Source organism: Phascolarctos cinereus, unplaced genomic scaffold, assembly GCF_003287225.1.
Source record: "Phascolarctos cinereus isolate Bilbo 61053 unplaced genomic scaffold, phaCin_HiC Scaffold_726;HRSCAF=1367, whole genome shotgun sequence".
Lineage (NCBI taxonomy): Eukaryota > Metazoa > Chordata > Mammalia > Diprotodontia > Phascolarctidae > Phascolarctos > Phascolarctos cinereus.
Window position 1 is genome coordinate 348,043,214 of NW_027556098.1, and position 19,491 is coordinate 348,062,704.

At 46.4% G+C, this 19,491-nt stretch overlaps 1 protein-coding gene across 3 annotated transcripts in view; it reads left to right on the forward strand.

Moving 5' to 3' along the window:
* The window catches only part of LOC110195009 (short transient receptor potential channel 2), a 32,472-nt gene that overhangs the window by 5,146 nt on the left and 7,835 nt on the right, over positions 1-19,491 (forward strand). Inside the window, exons 3-10 of one of the 3 annotated variants that reach the window (XM_078156992.1) lie at positions 636-777; positions 1,722-1,877; positions 3,306-3,472; positions 5,511-5,596; positions 6,502-6,674; positions 8,370-8,460; positions 9,047-9,165; positions 15,134-18,279. In XM_078156992.1, coding sequence (XP_078013118.1) covers positions 636-777; positions 1,722-1,877; positions 3,306-3,472; positions 5,511-5,596; positions 6,502-6,674; positions 8,370-8,460; positions 9,047-9,165; positions 15,134-15,417 — 1,218 coding nt within the window. In that variant the 3' untranslated portion in view covers positions 15,418-18,279. Of the gene's footprint in view, positions 1-635; positions 778-1,721; positions 3,473-5,510; positions 5,597-6,501; positions 6,675-8,369; positions 8,461-9,046; positions 9,166-15,133; positions 18,280-18,575; positions 19,308-19,491 lie in introns of those variants that run through there. The other 2 variants (XM_078156991.1, XM_078156993.1) reach the window with 2 other exon arrangements.

Below are 19,491 nucleotides of genomic sequence, written 5' to 3' on the forward strand. Positions count from 1 at the left end.
AGGAAAGCACTTTTTTAAACCTTAACATACTGTATAAATGAAAATTATTAATCATAAGGCAGATCTTTTTTCTTAGATTAGTAGTGTTACATCAAGCGCATAGAGAGCCCTCCTCAGAGTCAGGAAACCTGGGTTCAAGTCCCACCTGACACATACTGGTTGTGTGATCCTGAGTGAGTCACTTAAACTCTCAATGCCCCTAGTAACTTTAAGACTATAATTTACAAAGCAGAAGTAGAGAATGTTCCCCCGGGGACCTCTCTGTGCTGATGAAATCACAGGTCAGACCAGAATGTTGGGGAACATCCTTGCCCTCTGAGGCTGGAGTCAGATAGTGGCAACAGTGGCCCTGAGCCAGAGCAAGTGGGGGAATGACAGAGCTGAGCCCACGTGGGAGCTCCTGTTCTCATGGCATTGTGTTAGCCTTTCTTCCACTGTCACCTACTCTGCTGCTCCTTCTCAGATGATCCTCTCGGGTAAAATAAAGGAAAACCAACTTCTCTAGCTTTCCTTGGCACAAGAAGTTGGGGCTTATTCTCAAAGGTATCCCCCCCACTCTGAGGAACCCCCTTCCTTCTGGCTCAACGAGGCCTCCCTTTGATGACCTCCACTCTTTTTTGTGGCCCCTGGCCCAGGACTCCAGGTACCCTGTGGAAAACCTGCTGGACCCAAATGAACCAGTGAGGCCTTGGCTTTGCTCCCCTCAGGACCGCAGTGGGCAGCTCAAGGTGGAGCTGCAGCTGGAACGGACTGTGCCCATCAGTTATATTGATGTGGGTAAGGAAATATAGCCAGGACCCTTGTGGTACAGGGTGGAGGAGGAGGACAGCAAGAGCACTAAGATCCACTCCAGATTCACTTCCAAGGGGGGTTCAGCAGTTCTCAAACTTCTTGGTCTCAGGACCCCTTTACACTTATAAATTACTGAGGACCCTTGAAGAGCTTTCATGTGTGGGGGTTATAGCTATCAATATTAACCACATCAGAAATTAAAACAACAGTATTATTATGAAAAGAGTTTTGACCTTGCAGATACCCTGAAAGGATCTCAGAGACCTCTAGGGTCATTGACACTTTGACAACCATTGAATAAGGTCATTTTGGTTGTAAACACTGAACAGCTGCCATGGGTAGAGTCATTTCACACTTGAGGAAAAACAAGGACGAAGAGACCTAAGTCTAATGTGGGAACCTGGGTCCCTGTCCTCAGTGATTCCTCAGGGACCTTCTGATTTAAAGGGAGAGAATCTGCCTTGAGGACGCTCCTAGTCTGAGAGGGGAGAACACACACTGATCTCTGCCTTCAGGAATTCCCCCTTTCCCAATCTGATCCAAGAGATAGGCCTCAGGTACTAAGAAGTAGTTGTCATCTATGCCAAATCATAGCCGTGAGCTGCTGAAGGGATTGGGGTAGGCAGAGGCTTCTTGGAGGAGATGGGGCTGTGTAAATTGAGAAGGCTATATAATAGGGATAATATGAAGTGAAAGGGCTTGGCAAGGATTAGCAGAGACTTCTTCATGGGCAGAGGGGGATGGCTTGGATGGTGTTGAAGCACCCAAAAGTCATTAGACAGAGCCAAGATTTAGCCCTGTCTAAATCAAGTCCTGGAAGGAAGAGAGTACTCTTAGCAAAAGCTAATTGGCTCATATTCAACCCCCCAGCCAATTGTCTACAAGTAAAAAGAAAGTGCTCATCACTCTCCTGCCCTGTTTGTCCCTAGGGAACTGTGGCTGCGCCTTCTTGCAGGTGGATGTGGGACGTTCCTCCTGGCCCCCAGGCAGGCCTTTTCTGACCCTGCTTCCCATGGCCACACTGATGTCACCAGCTGACTCCAAACTGGGAAAAAACCGTTCAGGGGTCCGCATGTTTAAAGACGGTAAAGAGGAGAGGGGAAGAGAGAGAGAGAGGGTGTAGGTATGTGCAAAGTGTGATGGAATTTAGCATGAAGGAATGATGCTCTATGGGAAGGCGTGTGGGGTATGTGTATGTATATATATATATATATTTTTTATGTGTATATTTTGAGGAGGTATATGGTATATGATATTGGACGTAGAGTATATATGCAAAGTGAAAATATATTTCGTGCTTACAGGCTGTGTGAGAGAATAGGTCTTTGTATAAGGGGTATGATCTTGGGTATGTGAATGTATAGACAGTGATATTAGGTCTACGCATAAAGGGTTTGATATTAGGGATACAGAGGGTAGTATTGGGTATGTGAGATGTTTGGTCTGTTGTGTGTAAAGGGTGCGATACTGGGTGTGTAGGAGGTCATGGATGTGTTGGGTCTATGCATCGGGATGAGGGTGAGGGGTGATAAATATGTATAATGTCTGATCTGTGTGTGCAAGGTATAATATTGAGTGTGTGTGCGTGTGGCAGGTGGCAGTGATGGACTCTTTTTGGAAGGGGTTTGTATAGAGTGTGTGTAAATGTATAAAGATGATATGCGATGTGTGTGGCAGGAGAGGACTGATAGAATAGACATGATGTCAGCTTCTTAGGCTCAGGGATTGTTTCATTTTTGTCCTAGCACCTGGCGTGCAGTAGCCACTTCATAAATCTTGTTGCTTAATCAGTTTGGGTAGTAATATTCCATGTAAACCCAGACTGGAGAAGACCGTCTCAATCATGTCATTTAGGAGGTGGTTTGGGAGGTTGATGATAAAGAGTTTCCAGTGTCTGCTGTGTGCTACCTATAAGCCAGGCCTTCTGCTCCTGTTTGTCCCAGTGTTGAACATTAGCCATAGCAGACAGAAGTAATGCAGGAATACTGAGAAGGTGGCTGCTGCTGGGGGGCCAAGGAGGTGGTGCTGCTGGGGCATGGTGGGAAATGAAGCTAGTAAGGCAGGCTAGGCCAGACCTGGCCTTTCTTTTGGCTGCAAGGCTCAGCTGCACCTGGTCAGACCCTTTGTACTCTCTCGCCTGAGGGAGAATATGAGAAGGCAAGCTCTTTTTCCCTTCCTCCTCTTTCCTTTCTGTTCTCTCTTCCTTCTATCCACATATCTTCTTCTTCCTTCCCTTTCCTGTGTTTACATTTCCTGCCTCTTTCTTTGTCTTGTTCTCTTCCTCCTCCCTTCTGTGATCTCCTCATGCTCCCATATCTCTGTTTCTTTTCCTACCACCTTCTTTCCTTTTCTCCTTCCCATCCTCCACCTCCTTCCTAATTTTGTCTTTCTTCCCTTTCCTTCTCTTGTCTTCCTCCTCTTCCTACTATTTGTTTCCTCTCTTACCTTCTCATCCTCTCTCCTTTTTTGTTCCTTTATAACCTCATTCATTCCTTCTCCTTCCGATTCTTCAGGGGATTTTCTGGCCTCAGCAGCAAGTGAGAGCTGGGATAGGCTTCGAGTGACTTGCAGCCAGCCCTTCAACCGTCGGCAGCCCTTTGGTCTCATGTTCCTTCGTGTGCGTTCTCTGTTGGAGCCCAGAGAAGACCCTGAGAACTCTCAAACACTTGACCACAATCAGGTGTGTCAGAAATTAAAAGGGTACTCAGGGAACAACCTATGTGCTTCCTCCTCTTCCTGTACCACTATTGGGACCCAATTAGAAATCATAGGACAAGGAGAGTCAGAACCATACATATGTAAATTTCTGTGTTCATGTGTACAAATCTATACATAATTAGAATCAGTCATTAAACTTTTATCAGGTTTGTCATATTCATATAATGGTTTGAAGCTTGCACAGAAAGAGATACGTAATTTAAGTATTCATCCCGTAAAGAAGTAGGTTCTAACACTATACCCATTTTCCAGATGAGGAAATCAAGGCTATCGTAGGTTAAATACTTTGCCATGTTCACACATCTGGTAATTGTCTAAGGTGGAATTTGAACCCAGATCTCTTGATTCTAAGTTCAGCACTATTTCTTCTATGTCATGATGCAAATGCATGTGTACAGTTACACTCAATTTTTCTTATATCCATCTTATCATTGTGATTAAACTAAGGAACTGTGTCATGTTCATCTTTACGTCCCCCACAGGTTCTTAACATAGGGCTTCCTCTACATCAGTTAACTGTAAGTGCTCCCTAAGCACAAACGCACATAGGCAGAAAATAGGATTATGGAATTTCAGTGGAAACTGAAGTCATTTGGCAGAAATTAGATTTAGGCCAACCACAGACCACAAGAAGTCCCAAATGAATGTGTGACCTAAATATAAAAGGTCATGTCATTAAGAAATTGGAGGAGAAGGAAGTAAAACTATGGCTGGGGAATAATTCTTAACTAAACAAGGGATAGAGGTCATCATAAATGATAAAATTATCAACAGCTTCATGAAATTGAAAAACTTTTTTACATGACTGAAATCAGTGAAACTAGAATTAGAGAAGTAGTAATTGAGAAAAAAAAATTTGCAGCAGATATCTCCAATCAAGTAAGAGAACTGCAGATTGAAATAACTCTGAAGTTTCACCTCAATTCATCAGATTAGCCAAGATAACAAGTGTCAGAGGGCCCTCACTAATGCACTGTTCTTAGAACTATGATTTGGTCCAGCTGCCCAAAATAATTTGGAATTATTTCATCACTTTTTGTAAGAGCAAAGAGCTAGACAGAAAGTGGACATCCAGTGAGTGTATGTTCAGTCTTTTTTCAGTCGTGTCTGATTCTTCATGACCCCATTTTGGGGTTTTCTTGTCGAGATACTGGAGTGGTTTGCCATTTCCTTCTCCAACTCATTTTACAGATGAGGAAACTGAGGCAAACAAGGTTAAGTGATTTGTCCAGGATCACACAGCTAGTAAGTGTCTGAGGCCAGATTTGATCTCATGGAGAGGAGTCTCCCTGATTCCAGGTCCAGCATTCTTTCCACTGTGCCGGTAGTTGGGGAATGGCTAAGGAAATTATAGAGGATGAATGTAATGTATTATCATTACTCAGAGAAACTGGGAAAGACTTTTATGAAGTGAGACAGGATGATAATTTACCCAACCGCATTAGTGTAAAAGAAAAGAACGTTGACGCACGTGACTCTAGCAGAGTCCCATGGATGCAGAGTGCTCTGAAGAAGCCTGCCTCCTTGGGTGGAACTCACATTTTCAGACATGGCCTCTGTGCCATTTTGTTTTGCTTGACTCTATGTATTTGTTACAAGAGAAGATTTAACAGAGGGGGAAATGAGGTATTAGGAAGTGACAAAATATAAAAAAAGAAAAAGCATCAATTAAACATTTAAAGGGATAGGTAGGAGACATTCAGGTGGGCAAGAAATAATTTTCAAGTCAAGGTGACTACCCCTGAGCTGGGTGTCAAAAGAAGAAAAAGATTTCAGTGGGCAGAAATGGATAGGAGAAAAGGTTCCAGTCCGTGTGCATAAAAATAATATATCAATCATAAATCCACTATAAACGTAGACACTGTAAACTGGATCACAGATATTGATGAAAAGATATACACCTGCATAGTGGGGAGAGGCCTGGTGAGCTGATGTTTGCCAATGGTGCTCCCTGGTGGTGAACATTTGTATTTCGTGTGTTTTAATCTCCCTTATCAAAGGTGGAATCCTCTGTACAAGCGCCTGAAGCCAGCCCTTGGCTTGCCAGCCCCGCCATCCGAAGAACATTCTTCCCAGAACCACAGCCGTATGTAGCTCCAGGGGCGAGGGAGAATGCACTGAGGGAAGCAGAGGAGGCCCCTTCGCTGTGGTGTCTCCAGTGGAGTTTGCTACTCCTGCTAGTCTCTCACACTGTATGTTATCAGAGCAGAAGTGTAGCTTCCAGAATAGGAGTATTGGGGCCTGAACCTGTTCCCATTCCTTTTCACCCTTCCCTGACCTCCCCAGTTCTTCCTAACCCTAAAGCTGACCTAGTCATTTTTCCGAACAGTGACAAGGGACTGTGGGACAGGTTTCTTTGCTGCCTCCTTACCCTCCTTACCCTCACAACATCTTTGTAGATCAACAGATCCAGTCCTTCTGAAGGCAGTATTTCACCTGATGAAAATACCTAGTCCCATACCCTCATAGCCCCTCAATTTGACATACACATTAAACTGTTCCTCCAGGGGCCCCCCCAGTCTGAAATAGACTGGACCTTCAAAGTCATCTGCCTAATGGACACAAACTATCTTAGATATAGAAGTGGAAGGAACCTCAGAGGCCATGTAGTCCAAGCCCATTTTACAAATGAGAAAACAGAGACCCAGGGAGGTTGTTATATTCCAAGGTTATGGAAGTAGTAAGTGTCAGAGTAGCTGATTCCTGGTTATTTTTTATGTGTGTGATATTGGTGGCATTTCAGGCCAGGATCTGTGGGCCAGATAGAATATCCTTGGGAGTGGGATCTGGGTGTCTGTATTAGGCTGTGTTCTCCAAAGTCAAGACCCAGGTCTTGGTCAGATTGGAAGCCTATAAAAGCAGGATCACATTGTTTGCTCTGATGTCTTGCCCAGTCAAGGAAAGAATATGTAGTTCTGGTAACCATAGAAGGGGCCCTTGGTCTTGTGCTTGTAACTAAGCACATTGCTAACTCTCTCTCTGTCCCTGCAGGGGCCTCGGGCAGGTGACTGAACTCAGAAGCCGCCTCCAGCAGCTACAGCCTGGGGCTTTAGGACGCTCAGCCCGCATGGTGCTTTCTGCTGCCTGCCAGACCCTTCCATCTACCTCAAAGAGTCTTGGGTGCCATCAAGGGGAACCATCCCCCAACCACACAGCTAGCTCAGGTTAGGCTATCTCATGTATATTTTACCTTGGTTCCCAACCCCCCACTCTTTTTGGCATTTGTCGTCCTTATACACCACCCCCCCTTCCCCAATACTTAGGGCTGTCCACAAACAAGATATCAGTTAGAAAAAGTTAAAGCACAGAATTGGACAGTTTGTTTACATTGAAGGAAGAATAAAAGGGGGAGAATTCTTGAGGAATAAGAAAAAATGATGAAGGGAAATAATTTGTGCATCATATTTTTTTTCAGACGAAAAGGGATTATTTATCATTCTGGGGGGAAAAATAAGGGAAGGGATGGTATCACATTCATTCCTCATGTCCTTTATGGTTTCACTGTGTACCTGAGTTCACCCCATGGTCTCATTGTGGGTATTTGTGACGTCTTGCCTCCCAAACATTCTCCTCTAGGAAAACAAGTACTAATGGTGAGCCTTTGGGTGCCCGGAGGCTTCGTGCAGCAACAACTGTCTCCTTAGTAGCAGTTTATAGTTAGTTTTTACAGCACTTGCCATACATGGTCTCGCCTGCCCCTCACAACAGCCCAGTGCATTGGGTACTCCTGGTATTATTAGCCCAGTTTTACAAATGAGGAGACCGGTGTTCAGGGAGGTTCAGTGATTTGCTTGTGGTTGTAAAGCTAGTAGGTGTCAGAAGCAGGATCCAAGCCCAGGTCTTCCTGACTCCAAAGCCAGCACTGTTCCCTACACTGCACTATCTCAAGATGAGGAAACCCTATCCATTTCATTGTTTTCTCAACTCCCTTGGGGAAATCATCTTAGGATATCCACTCGTCATGTTGACTCTGACCTCAGGTAATGGTACTTTGACTGATGGATCCTTTTGTTTAAAAATAAGGGGAGTATTGAAAAGGCAGAATTGAGGACTAAGGAATTTGTCATCGTGTTATTGTGGGCTCTTTGCTGGGTGACCAGTCCTTGTTATACAGGGCAGAGAAGGGAACCTCAGCAGGCTACCACAACTTGGTTGAAATTCTCCTTAAAGGATGGCCAGTTTCTTTTGCTGTAACTCTGTGCTCACTCACTTAACAATCCCCTATATTCTGATTAGAGGCTTCACTTCCTTCATTGGTAAAAAGGAATTAATAAAAGATTTGGTTGTGCGAATAAGATCACATCCATTATGCCATTTGATCTTTGTAATGACCTTGTGAGGTAAGGTGGGGTAGGTCTTGTTATCCGCACTTTACAGATGATAAAACTAAGGTTCCTAGAAGCTGAATAAATTTACTCAAGACCATACAACTAATAAGTGGCATATCTGCAGTTGGAACCCAGGTCTTCCTTCTAGTTAAGTGTTCTTTCCATTGCACCCCACTGCCTTTCTAAAGCAGTTTGACAAGAACGGTCCAAAAAATGGAATGGAGTGCCTCAAGAGAAAGGAAGTTTCCAATCCCTTGGTAACACTTAGGTAGAGTTGGGATGGCATCTATAAGAATTGTTGTGTAGATGGCATTCCTACTTAGGTAAGGCTGCACTGTATTTTTGGACCAGGTCTATGATTTCACTGATTGTGCTAAATCCACCTCGAAGACCTATGGTCGTTTAAAGGTGACTCTGATGTACCAGCATCCAGCTCTGAGAGCCTCTGATTCTGAGCCTGAAGTGCTGTACGTATGTGGGATGTTGTCATTAGTGAGGATGATGATGACAGCTATGATCTTGGGTCGACAGATGTGGCTGAGGAGCCAGGGTCACAGAAGCAGAACTCAGAGAATGAGTCAAGAAGGACAAAGAGACAGAAGCTACAAAACCCAAGGAGAAGGTAACTGAGAAACCCCACACCACCTCCCCTCAAACGACTCAGAATTGCCCTCCTTGGCCCCCCATGTGTCCTCTTTGGAAGGAATTTTCTTGCTTCCATGACCTTCTTCCTAACATCCTTCTGATGACTGTCTGCTTTGTGGCAGACAGATCCCAGGGTCTCAGTGGGCTACCACCTGCTACTACTGCCGAGTTGAATGGACAGGAGCAGTGTCCACAGAAATTTGGGACCATTCTTATTCTCCCTGCTGGGAGCCTCTGGTCAGTAGAGAGATATACAGCTCTACCCAGTGAGTGAAAGCCCTCACAAACCCCCTGAGGGTTATTTTTACAGAGTAACGAGTTATCTGTTGACCACAGTTATTCTAGTATTACCAAAGTGTACACAGCTGAAGGGCCTTTCAGTGGAAAGCTTGAGAGGACAGGGTGGGGTCAGTCATGGAAAGCTGTCTGGAGGAGGTAGGTTTACATAAAAGCTCTGGCCCTGAACTGATAGTGAGTCCTGGGAATAGAGTTCTGGATGTAGTGACTATGCCACTGTCACTCCTTTGTGGCTAGTGACAGATTCTGCATTGTTTGTCCAACAGACCTCTAGCCACTCCAGGTCCACGGCAGTGCAGGAAGGTGAGGCCAAGACGACAGCCCCCCCAGCCACAGACGAATGGTGACCGTGATCAGGAGAGTGGCCAGTGCCCCATCTGTGCAGGTGAGGGGAAGCATGACGGCAACACTACCCTTTCTTCTCAGAAGAACTTTGGACTGTCCCAGGCCAAGGTTACACACCCAGCCTGACTGAGTCACTATTGCTAGCACTCCCTTGGGGTTTGGTGCAGCGGTGGTGGTCTGGTTCCTCTTTTCCTCCTCCTTCCTCTGTCTTCCTTCCCCCCCCTTCCACATCTTACCTTCCCCTTTCTCAAATTCTCCCTTAGCCTAATCCAGTTATAGCAGAGTGGGAGAGGGATCCGAGGAGGAATATTATTGTTGGTTGCATTAATTAAAATGCATTTAGATTTTTGAAGTACCTACTATGTGTCAGACACTATGCTAGGTACTAAAGATACAAATACAAAAGTGAAATAGTCACTACTATGCTCAAAAAGGAAGAGGAGTCAGCACAAAAGCACCCGTAAGAGAATGGTGGCCAAGAAAGAGGGCTTTGGTTTGAAGAGTCCCAGGAATGATGAAGGGAGCCGTGAGGCACTTGATTGCCACGCCTCTTCCCAGAGCAAAACGGGGAGATAGTGAACACAGTGGCGGAGCACATGGCAAGATGCCCAGAGCAGAGGAGCTGATTGGGATGTGAAGCATGGGGTGGGGTCAGGTGTGTTTGCATTCATTCATCGGTCAGGACAGTTAGCCCTCGGGCAGAGATCCAGATCTGAATGAATTAACCCTCCTCACACCCCTGAAAGTAGAGGAAAGAGGTGAGGAAAGAATGAGGTCCATGGGTCATGTTCCAGACCAGGAAGGGGGAAGGAGAGAGTGAATGGTTGAGGGGGATATGTGACCCTTCCACCCAAGTCCAGCCCCCACTTCTGTGTTCCACAGTAGAGCACTGATGTTCGGAGTCCAAAGACCTGGGTCCAAATCCCAGCTCCAACAGTTCTTAGTCACGTGAGTAACCAAATGACTTCAGCTCTCTGAGCCATACCTGCACTGCCTCTTTCACAGGGTGGGTATGAGGAAGCGCTTGGTCAGACTTGGAGCACTCAAGAAAATGAGAGTTTGGGTTTGCTTTTTCATTCATTGAACAAATATTTTTCATACATCTACTATATGCAAAGAACTTCACTGTGAGCTTGAGAGATATAAAGATAAGAGGCAAAACTGGTCTCAAAGAGGTTGCAATTTAGTAACAGGAGAGCACAGAGAAGGATCATACAGTAAGTGAACGCAAAGTGTGCACACTGCTTGGGAGGTAGAGAACGATGAGGAGGAGAAATTATTGCTCATTGTCTCCACGTCTGAAATCATGGGGTTTTTGGACTTGTGTCATTTCCTCATCTTTCAGTGCCAGTCAGTTACCAAGTATGCTGATGGAACCTTCAAAACATCCTTTCAGTCTCTGCTGCCTTCTCTCCATTTTCACTGTAACCACCCTAATGGAGATCTTCATCTCCACCTCCCTGGACTATTGTAACAGTCTCCTGAAATGTCTCCCCACCTCCACTCTCCCTACTTCCAGTCATCTTTCCATAGGCCACAGCACATCATTCCTCTGCTCAAAAGTTCCCTATGGCATACTGAGTAAAGTTCCCCTGGCATTTGGGGCTCTCCACACTGATATCACCCTGGCTTGTTGGCTTTATGTCATTTATTCCTCTCTAAGCTTCAGCCAGATTGGACTTAATTCTGTGTCCACAGATATAGCCTATACTTTCCTGTCTCCATGCCTTTGTTGACACTTCCTCAAGCCTAGAATTACCGTGCAACAGCAGAGGTACATGAAGTCCAATGGGTGTTTAAATTTAAAAATTAAAAATTTAAATTTAAAACCCAATTTACATAGGCTGAGGATGGGGTGGGCAGAATAGCTTTTGTATATTAAAAAAATTGACTTGAGGAAATCCAGGACCCAGATGAGACGGCATGAGGTAAGGAGCATTTGTGTCTCAGCAGAAACAGGAACAGAAGCAATATTGTTATCAGTATACTAGGATGACCTGGAGAGAATAGATTTTTAAAAAGAATTTGAGAAACAGGTCGCAAGTCCAATATGGAAGCATGATAGAATGGGAGAAGGGGGACTTCAGTTATCAGTAGATCAGCTAGAGGACTCTGTCTAAAGCAGAGTAGCTCAGGATTTCTTAACTTACAGATAATTTCTGGATTCTTACCAACATGGAGGAAGTACCTGCTGAAGTGTAAGTCATAGGCACCTTAGAAGAAAGTGACCACTCCATCTTAGAGTTTGAGATAGAAGAGAAGAAGGCTGGTCAGAATCTAACAGGCACCATAGATTTTTGAAGAGCAGCCATCCTAGGGATCAGAAAAAGAATTGGCAGGATCCCATGCCAAGGTAAGCCAACCAACAATTAAATAACAGGCATCATACAGAGCACTGTGAATTAGAAGAAAGGCAAAACCAGTCCCTGTGTGTAAGGATCATATGTTTTAATAGAGGAGCGAACAAAAAAATAAGTACATAATATAGCACCTACTGTGTGCCACGTATTGTGGTAGGTGCATTTTTACTTTCACAACAGCCCTGAGAGGTACAAATTAAATACAGACTAGGTGGAAGGCTGTCTGAGAAGGGAAGGCACTAGAAGCTGGGAAGGCCTAGGAATTAGAATTCTTCAGAGGAAGTTAACCCGTAAAGGGTGGAAGTGTTCAAGAATGAAATTCTGAAGAAATATAAAAAAACAAAAGAAAAGAAAAAAAGAACAAAGAAAAATATTTCTGAGGAGGAGGAAAAGGAGGAATTGTCTAAAAAGAATGATGTGGATGCACAAGGAGCTCCCCATCCAACTCAGATTTTTTTAAAAAACTCAGAAAATGGAAACAAGGACCAGTGACATGTGTGAGCCAGTACTGTAAGAGCAGTGTCAGAGGCGCTAGAGCGCAAGGGAGCCAAGCCTGATAAAGAAAGCCAAGGGCGAGAGGGTTTTGTTGTTGGGATTTTTTAGCAACATTGTGGAAAAGGAGGCTCAGGAAAAGGATAGGGCCATGGCATAGGGTGGGGGAGATGGTGAATGACTATGGCCAGATGAACAGAGCTTTCCAACTCTTCATTTGCTTCTGACTTCCCCTTCCCTTCCAAGAAGAATGATCTTTGTACTACAGAGGACAGAACACATGTGACTAATAGGGAGTGGATACTCAAGATAAGGAACAGGGTAGTAAGAGAACACTGGCCATCCTTGATGCCAGGGGGCCCAGATGAACTGTGCCTCAGGATAGTAATAGAGTGCACAGATGGGATTGTTGAACTCCTGCTGGTGATCTTTGAAGATCCTTTAGCATAGGAGAGGTACTTCAGAACTGGAGGGGAACAAACATCCTGATTCTCAAAATCAGGAAGAGAGTGGAGTCTGTCATAGGTTTGTGAGCTTGATATCAGTTCCTGACAAAATTCTAAAAGACATTAAGTTGATGGGTTGTGAACCTCTAGGAAAGGATGCAGTGATCACAGAGATCCAGCATCACTTCAAGAACACGCCACGCCATAGCCCTCTCATTACCATTTTAACAGCATTTATGGGAATTTATAGAAATGCAGGAGCCAGACTGTGAAGGACTTCAGATAGGAAACAGAAGAGTGGGGTTTTTATTCTGGAGGCAATAGGGAGCCCCTGGAGCTTTTTGAGCAGAGGATGATAAGCTCAGATTTGAGCTGTGTCCTGAAGGAAGTGGACACTTTGGCATGTGTGGGGTATAGGTTAAAGAGGGGAGAGACTTGAAGCATTGATACTGCTTAGGGGGCTATAAGAGTCATATAGAAGAGAGGTGATAAGGGCCTGCACCAGGGTGGTTGTGATGTTAATATACAGAACTGGGGAGATTCAAGAGAGAGATTATGGAGATAGAATCAACAAGATTTAACAGCAGAGTGAGGAATTCAGGGTGACCCAAGATTGGAGGAATGTTGTAGATATGGTTTACCTAGATTTCATCGAAACATTTGACAAAGTCTTTTGCAATTCTTTACTTATCTCAAAGTGGAGTGGAGGACCCCACCCACCTCCTCTTCATGGGGGTCTCCAAGAAAAGGTCCAATGGCTAGTGTTGAAGACAGGTAGAAGGGCATCTTATTCAAGTCTGTGTGGGATTGTATGGGCTCCGAGGGCCTCTCTAACTCTTTAGATGCTGTGAAATGTCACTGAAGCTTTCCTGCATCCTTTGAGTTGATCATGACATTTCCCCCTGGAGTCTCATGTACCGGTTTGTACCTCTGTAACACATTTAACATACACTGACTCAGCATGTCCCCCAAACCCACTCCTCTTCTAAAACTTCAATATTTCTGTTGAAAATAGCATCAGTCTTCTAGTATCTTCTGTTAATACCCTCAGCATTATTCTCAACCCAAGTATCCAAACAATTGTCTAGTCTTGCCATTTCTACCCCTGCTACATCATTCTCATTCAGTCCCTTCTTTCTGCTCGCACCCTCAGATCACCCCAACCTCAGTTCAGTTAATCACCTCTTGCCCAGAATTTTGCAAAGGCCTCCCTGTTTTATGCCTCCCCACGCCAATCTCTCACCCTGTTGCCAAAGTGATTTTTCACCCCTTAGTAAACTCCAGTGGCTTCCTGTTCCCTCTGGGATAAACCATAAACTTCTTCATATGGCTTTTAAAGATCTTCACAGCTTGGCCCTAGGCTATCTCTCTAGCTTCTTCATGCATCCCTCCCTTTCCCACTTTCTACTGTTCCCAAATGGCCTTCTCTTTCTTCTTTTCTCTTGGCACGTCAGAGCCAGTGTCTTTGCGTGGGCTCTCCCATAGTGCTCCTTCCTCACTTCTGTTTTACCAAGTCCCCTTTTTTCCTTTAAGGCTCTTCCCAAGCCTTCCCTAGCCTAAATGGGGGTTCTCTCTTTTCCCAACCACCTGGTATTTGACTACGTCATATTCATTCTGCACATGCTTGCATATGTACATGTGCTTGCCCCTGACAAAATGGAAGGTCTTTGAGGTACGCCCTTGTTTCCGATTTTGTATTTGTATTCCCAGCACTTAGCACACTGCCTGGCACATAGTAGGCTACTAATAAATCTTTGTCGATTGGTTGACAATTGCAGTTTCCTCTTTATGAGTTTTATCCCTCGAAGGATCAGAACTCTACTGTTCCTGGTCCTCCAGCAGGTGGCTCTGTTGGTTGATTGATCAAGGAATGCTTCACAGAGGCAGTATGGTAAAATGGAGTATATTTACTTCAGACTCGGGGTCTGCTAGCTATGTGGTCATGGGTGAATCCCATAAGCTAAGCCTGTCTCTTCATTGGTAAAATAGAAGTAATAATAGCATTCTCACAAGACGGTTGAGAGACTCAAATGAGATGAATTATGTAAAATGCTCCACAAACCTTGAAGGGCTGTTATCATCATGGCATAAATGGCATTTGAGCTAGGCCACAAAGGATGGGGGTATAGGTTCTACAGGCAGAGATGAAGAGGGAGGGCAGGTTGTTTTGTCTGCTTGCTTTGTGCCCAGCGCTCTTTGCTGGGAGATATGTAAGGGAGAGGCAGATCTGACTAATGTGCAGTGAATAGCTATAATCCAGTCCAGGTCAGGAAGGTATGATACATATTCATAGTGTTCAGGTCATCCAGGAAAGGAAAAGTGCTTTGAGTCTGAGCTTAGTGTTAGAAGGTTTCTTAGTGGAGAAGAGATTTCTGGAGCAGTGAGAAGGGGTCAGCATATAATTACTGATCACTTGCTGTATGTGAGTGAAGGTCCATGTTGGCCCAGGTTGTGTGAGTCAGGAGCAGGAGATGCCTGGGGAGATAATACACTGTGTTAGATGGAGGACAAGGCCAGGCAGGATAGGGTGTGCTTCTCTGATTCAGAGTCCCAGCAGCTAGGTTGGCTTTTCCCAGAAGTAGCTATCTTTGCTGAGGAGCCTCTTCCTCTCTCACTCTGGGGACTTTAGCTTAGTGCAGGTTTCATGAAAAGGACTCAGGCCAGTTTTATTCACTCCTCTACCCTTCTCTCTCACTTTCCTCTTCCCCAGGGTCCTACAGCTTTGAGGTCCTTCCCTTTCATGCTGCCACCTGTGGAGAGAGCGCCCCAACTCACCCAGCCTCACCTTCCTCATCCTTGTCTTCCTCCTCTGCTTCCTCGTCCCCATCTCGGACTCCACCCTCACTGCACTCTGAGTCCTCTCTGGAGAGCACACCATTTCCCGCCTGGGTGCAATGCCCCATCTGCCAGTGCCAGTTCCCAGCAAGGGAGGTGGCATGGCATGCCAGCAGGTGTGGGGAACCCCCTGAGAGTCCCTGGATGGGCCTGGACTAGACCTTCATGCCCTACGTGCTTTGACTTCTGCACACTGCCATCTTGCTAGATTCCAGGAATGTGGAGGTACAGGCTACTAGATAAGGCCAGAGAGGACTTGTAGCCCTTGATGCTAGGGTCCCAGCCCTCTCCCCACCCCCACCTTTATTTTTCTGATGGTTGTAGAAGAGCCTGAAATGGCGAACTTGGGAGCCTGTGGGATTGCTGATAACACTGGGCTCAGCTTCATTACTATTCCAGGTTGCCATGACAGCGGTTGCCAGGGCCTTCAGCTCCCTGCCAACAGTCCTACCCCTCTCCCAGGGAAGTCAATTTAGACTAATGGATAAACAGACCTGGGCTATGGTGTTCTGCCTGGTGCCCCTCCCTCCTGGTGGCACAAAAGAATCTCAGCCTTGTTCCAAATGTATTCAAGTAGCAACTAAGGCCCAGTGGAGCCAAGGAATGATTGTGTGATCCAGAAGAACCTGGCCTGGGATATTAACCCTGTGTTCCCTATGGCACAAGGAAGGAGGCAAACAGTGAAGATGCTTTTTATGTAAAAACTTCATGTTTAACTCCAAATCCTCTGGTGAGCTGAAAGTCAGAACAATCTGAGATGCCACTTAATTAATGATGTGACCCTGAGGACACCTGTTGAGACCCTGTTGGGTCTCAGTTTGCTCATTTATGACTAAGGGATTATTATCTACACACCTCAGTATTTCAGGGTTTTTGCAGGTAGCCTGAAAGTTTTGCCATCATCTAAAAACTGACTTGCAAGCAATGAGACAGTAATCTTCATGAAGTATTGGAGGAAGGCTTCTTGGAGAAAGTTTCTCCCTCTTACCCCCAAAGACCTGATGGGACCAGTGGCTGAAGGGGATGATGGGCCAGAAAAGACTATGAGGAGTGGAGAGCCCACAAGGCAGGGAAGGATCAAGGGCCAAAGCAGTGGGGTGACACTCAGATCGGGGGGCAGGGCTGCTCCCCGAAGAAAGGTCCCTCCCCTCCCGTCCCCTGTGGAGAGATGGCCGGCTGGAGCATCAAGCAGCACTGATGCATCCAGGAAGGCCTGGAGGAGGAAGTCACATTCTTGGAGAAACAGCTACATGCTGAAGCAAGTACAGAAGAGAGTGACCAAGACAGAGAGGCCTGGGAACCATGACATATGGGGACTGGTTAAGGGCAGAACTAGGACCAACGTTAGGAAGGTGCAGAGAAACAGAATTCAGTTTAATAAAAGGAAAAACATTCTGTAAATGGCATTGTTTTCCAAAAATGAAATGGACTTTTTGAAGGTGTTTGCATTGCCCATTACTGGAGGTCTTCACATAGATGTTGAATGACTGCTTGTTGAGGGATCCTATAGAATGGGTTCTTGTTCGGGTACAAGATGACTAAACCACCCGTGAGGTCCCTTTCAGTTCTGAAGTTCAGTGATTCTATGCCGGGGAAGGTATTCGAGGAAAGGGTGTGCCGAGAGGACCCAGCTAAGCTTCCTCCCATCCTGCTGCTTTTCCATAGTTAAGGTGAAAGGGCCTGCCCCCCACTCCACCCCAAACATGCTCTGATGCATGTGTTTATTCTCCAGGTCCCCAAGGGGCAAAGCTGGGCAGAGGATGGGGAGCAGCTGGTCCTGGCAGGGGGCAGGGCCCAGCCTAGGGCGGGGTCTGGGTGCATAAGAAAGAGTTGGGCATCCCAAAGGCAGCAAACAGAACAAGAGGACTAGAAGGGCATAGCCATGGATTCTTTCACGGTAAGGACCTTTACCACCGCCCCATCCCCTGCCTTCACTGAAGGTCTCACTAAATCTTAGCATGGCACCTGCTGTCCCAGAAAGAGCCTATGTTCAGCTACTAGACCAGCACTGAGAATTTTTTGGTTGGAGATTAGAGATCCCTTCATCTTTTCAGTTTAGGGTTGGAGGCAGTAAGAGAAGTCAAGGGCAAGAGGGGATCTATACCTAGTAAGTGTTGGGGTCCTGCTGTGGGAAGGTGTTATTGGAGGGTTTGGAAAAGACCCCAGGGAACAGTCTCCAGAAGCTGTGAGCTACAGTGTACCCAGTGTACTGTGTTCATTTCAGCTTCAGGGCGGGGGCCCTGGACAGGAGGGCTCCAGGGATTCATTGGAGGGGGGGTAGCAGCTGGCAAGAAACAACAAGGTGGGGGCAGGGAGTAGGGTCCCTACCATTTCAACCTACAGTTACTTATGCCTAGATCAGGGTTGGGTACAGAGATCATGTCTAGCCTAGCCTCGTTCAGGGGCTGGTGCCAGGATTTTAATTTTAGCAGTAGAAGGGACCTTGGAGATCAGAGTTTTGGGAGTCAGGAGTACAGGCTCCCAGCCCATTGGATCAAATAGCCATCAAAAGAAGGAAGAGGTAGGCGGACTTTCCAATCCTTGTTCATAGAACCCCTCTACAATTTAGCTTATCTTCCTTGTTTGCCCATGAGGCCCTAGGCTAGGTTAGGTTGAGTGAGGTACAAAGGTGCATAGAGCTGGACATGGTGGTACACACCTGTAATCCCTGTTACCAAGGAGCCTGAGGCTGGTGGATCTAAGCTTGGGAGTTCTGAGTTGCCATAGGCTATACCGATTGGGTGCTCCCACTCTACTAAGTTTGGCATTAATGTGAGCCCCCACGTTGCTTAAGGGGAAGGGAATAAGTCTAGGTCAGAAATAGCAGGTCAGAGTTGCTATCTAGATCAGAACGGGCTTGGAGGCTCCTATGTATGGCCCCTGCACTTCCAGCCTGGTTAAGATAAGGAGACCTGGTTTTCATAAAATAATTATTTTTTTTTAAACTACCAAAGGTGAATAGAGACATCTGACCCCTGACCGGCCTCAGATCCTTTACAAAATAAAACACAAGAAATTTCATCTATGGCTCCTTGTATTATTGCTTAGAGGGTGAATGGGAAAAGGCAAGGATGGCTTAGGTTGGGGTGGGGGAGGATTGGAGAGACAGGAGTTTGGGAGGGAGTAGTAGAAGGAGTGGTAGAAAGTGAGCTTGAGTCACTAGGGGTAGACAAGTGGAATAATCACCAAGGGCAGGAAAGAAAAAGATCCTTAGTGTGGAAAAGAGCATCCAAGGTTAAAGGATTGTAGGTTGAGAGCTCCTTGGTGCAGGGGTTAGGAGAATCAGGTCAGAATTCGTGGCATCTCCTTCCTTCTAGCCCCAGCCCAACTGGAGTGAGATCGTGAACCGGAAACTCCGTTTTCCTCCCCCCCTGCTTGGTGCTATCCAGGAGGGTCGGCTGGGCTTGGTGCAGCAGCTGCTAGAATCCGCAGGGACAGAGGCAAGTGGCGGTGCAGGTGGGGGTGCTGGGGGGCCACAACGTCAGCTGGAGGAGGCCGAGGACCGCTCTTGGAGAGAGGCACTGAACCTGGCCATCCGGCTGGGCCATGAAGCCATCACTGATATTTTGCTGGCCCAGGTCAAGTTTGACTTCCGGCAAATCCATGAGGCTCTGCTGGTGGCAGTGGACACAAACCAGCCTGCAGTGGTGCGCCGCCTACTGGCCAGGCTGGAGCGTGAGAAAGGCCGCAAGGTGGACACCAAGTCTTTCTCTCTGGCCTTCTTTGACTCGTCCATTGACGGGTCCCGTTTTGCCCCTGGTGTTACACCGCTCACACTGGCCTGTCAGAAGGACCTGTATGAGATTGCCCAGCTCCTCATGAGTCAGGGCCATGCTATTGCCCGTCCCCACCCCATCTCCTGTTCTTGTTTGGAGTGTAGCAACGCCCGCCGCTATGACCTGCTCAAGTTCTCCCTCTCCCGAATTAACACCTATCGGGGCATTGCCAGCCGTGCCCACCTCTCCCTGGCCAGTGAGGATGCCATGCTGGCTGCCTTCCAGCTCAGCCGAGAGCTCAGGCGTCTGGCCCGCAAGGAGCCAGAGTTCAAGGTTGGTCTCTCACACCCCAGAGATGGTCAGAATCTTATGCTGGGTGTTCTAGGTGGGAGGGAAATGATTGGCCCCCGCCTTCAGGAGCATCTGATCTAAGGGGGGGAACACAGTCCAGTCTCTCAGATTCTCTAGTCTTCAATAGGAGTGGGTGGACACTGCTCCTACCTTGGGTTAGCTCCTG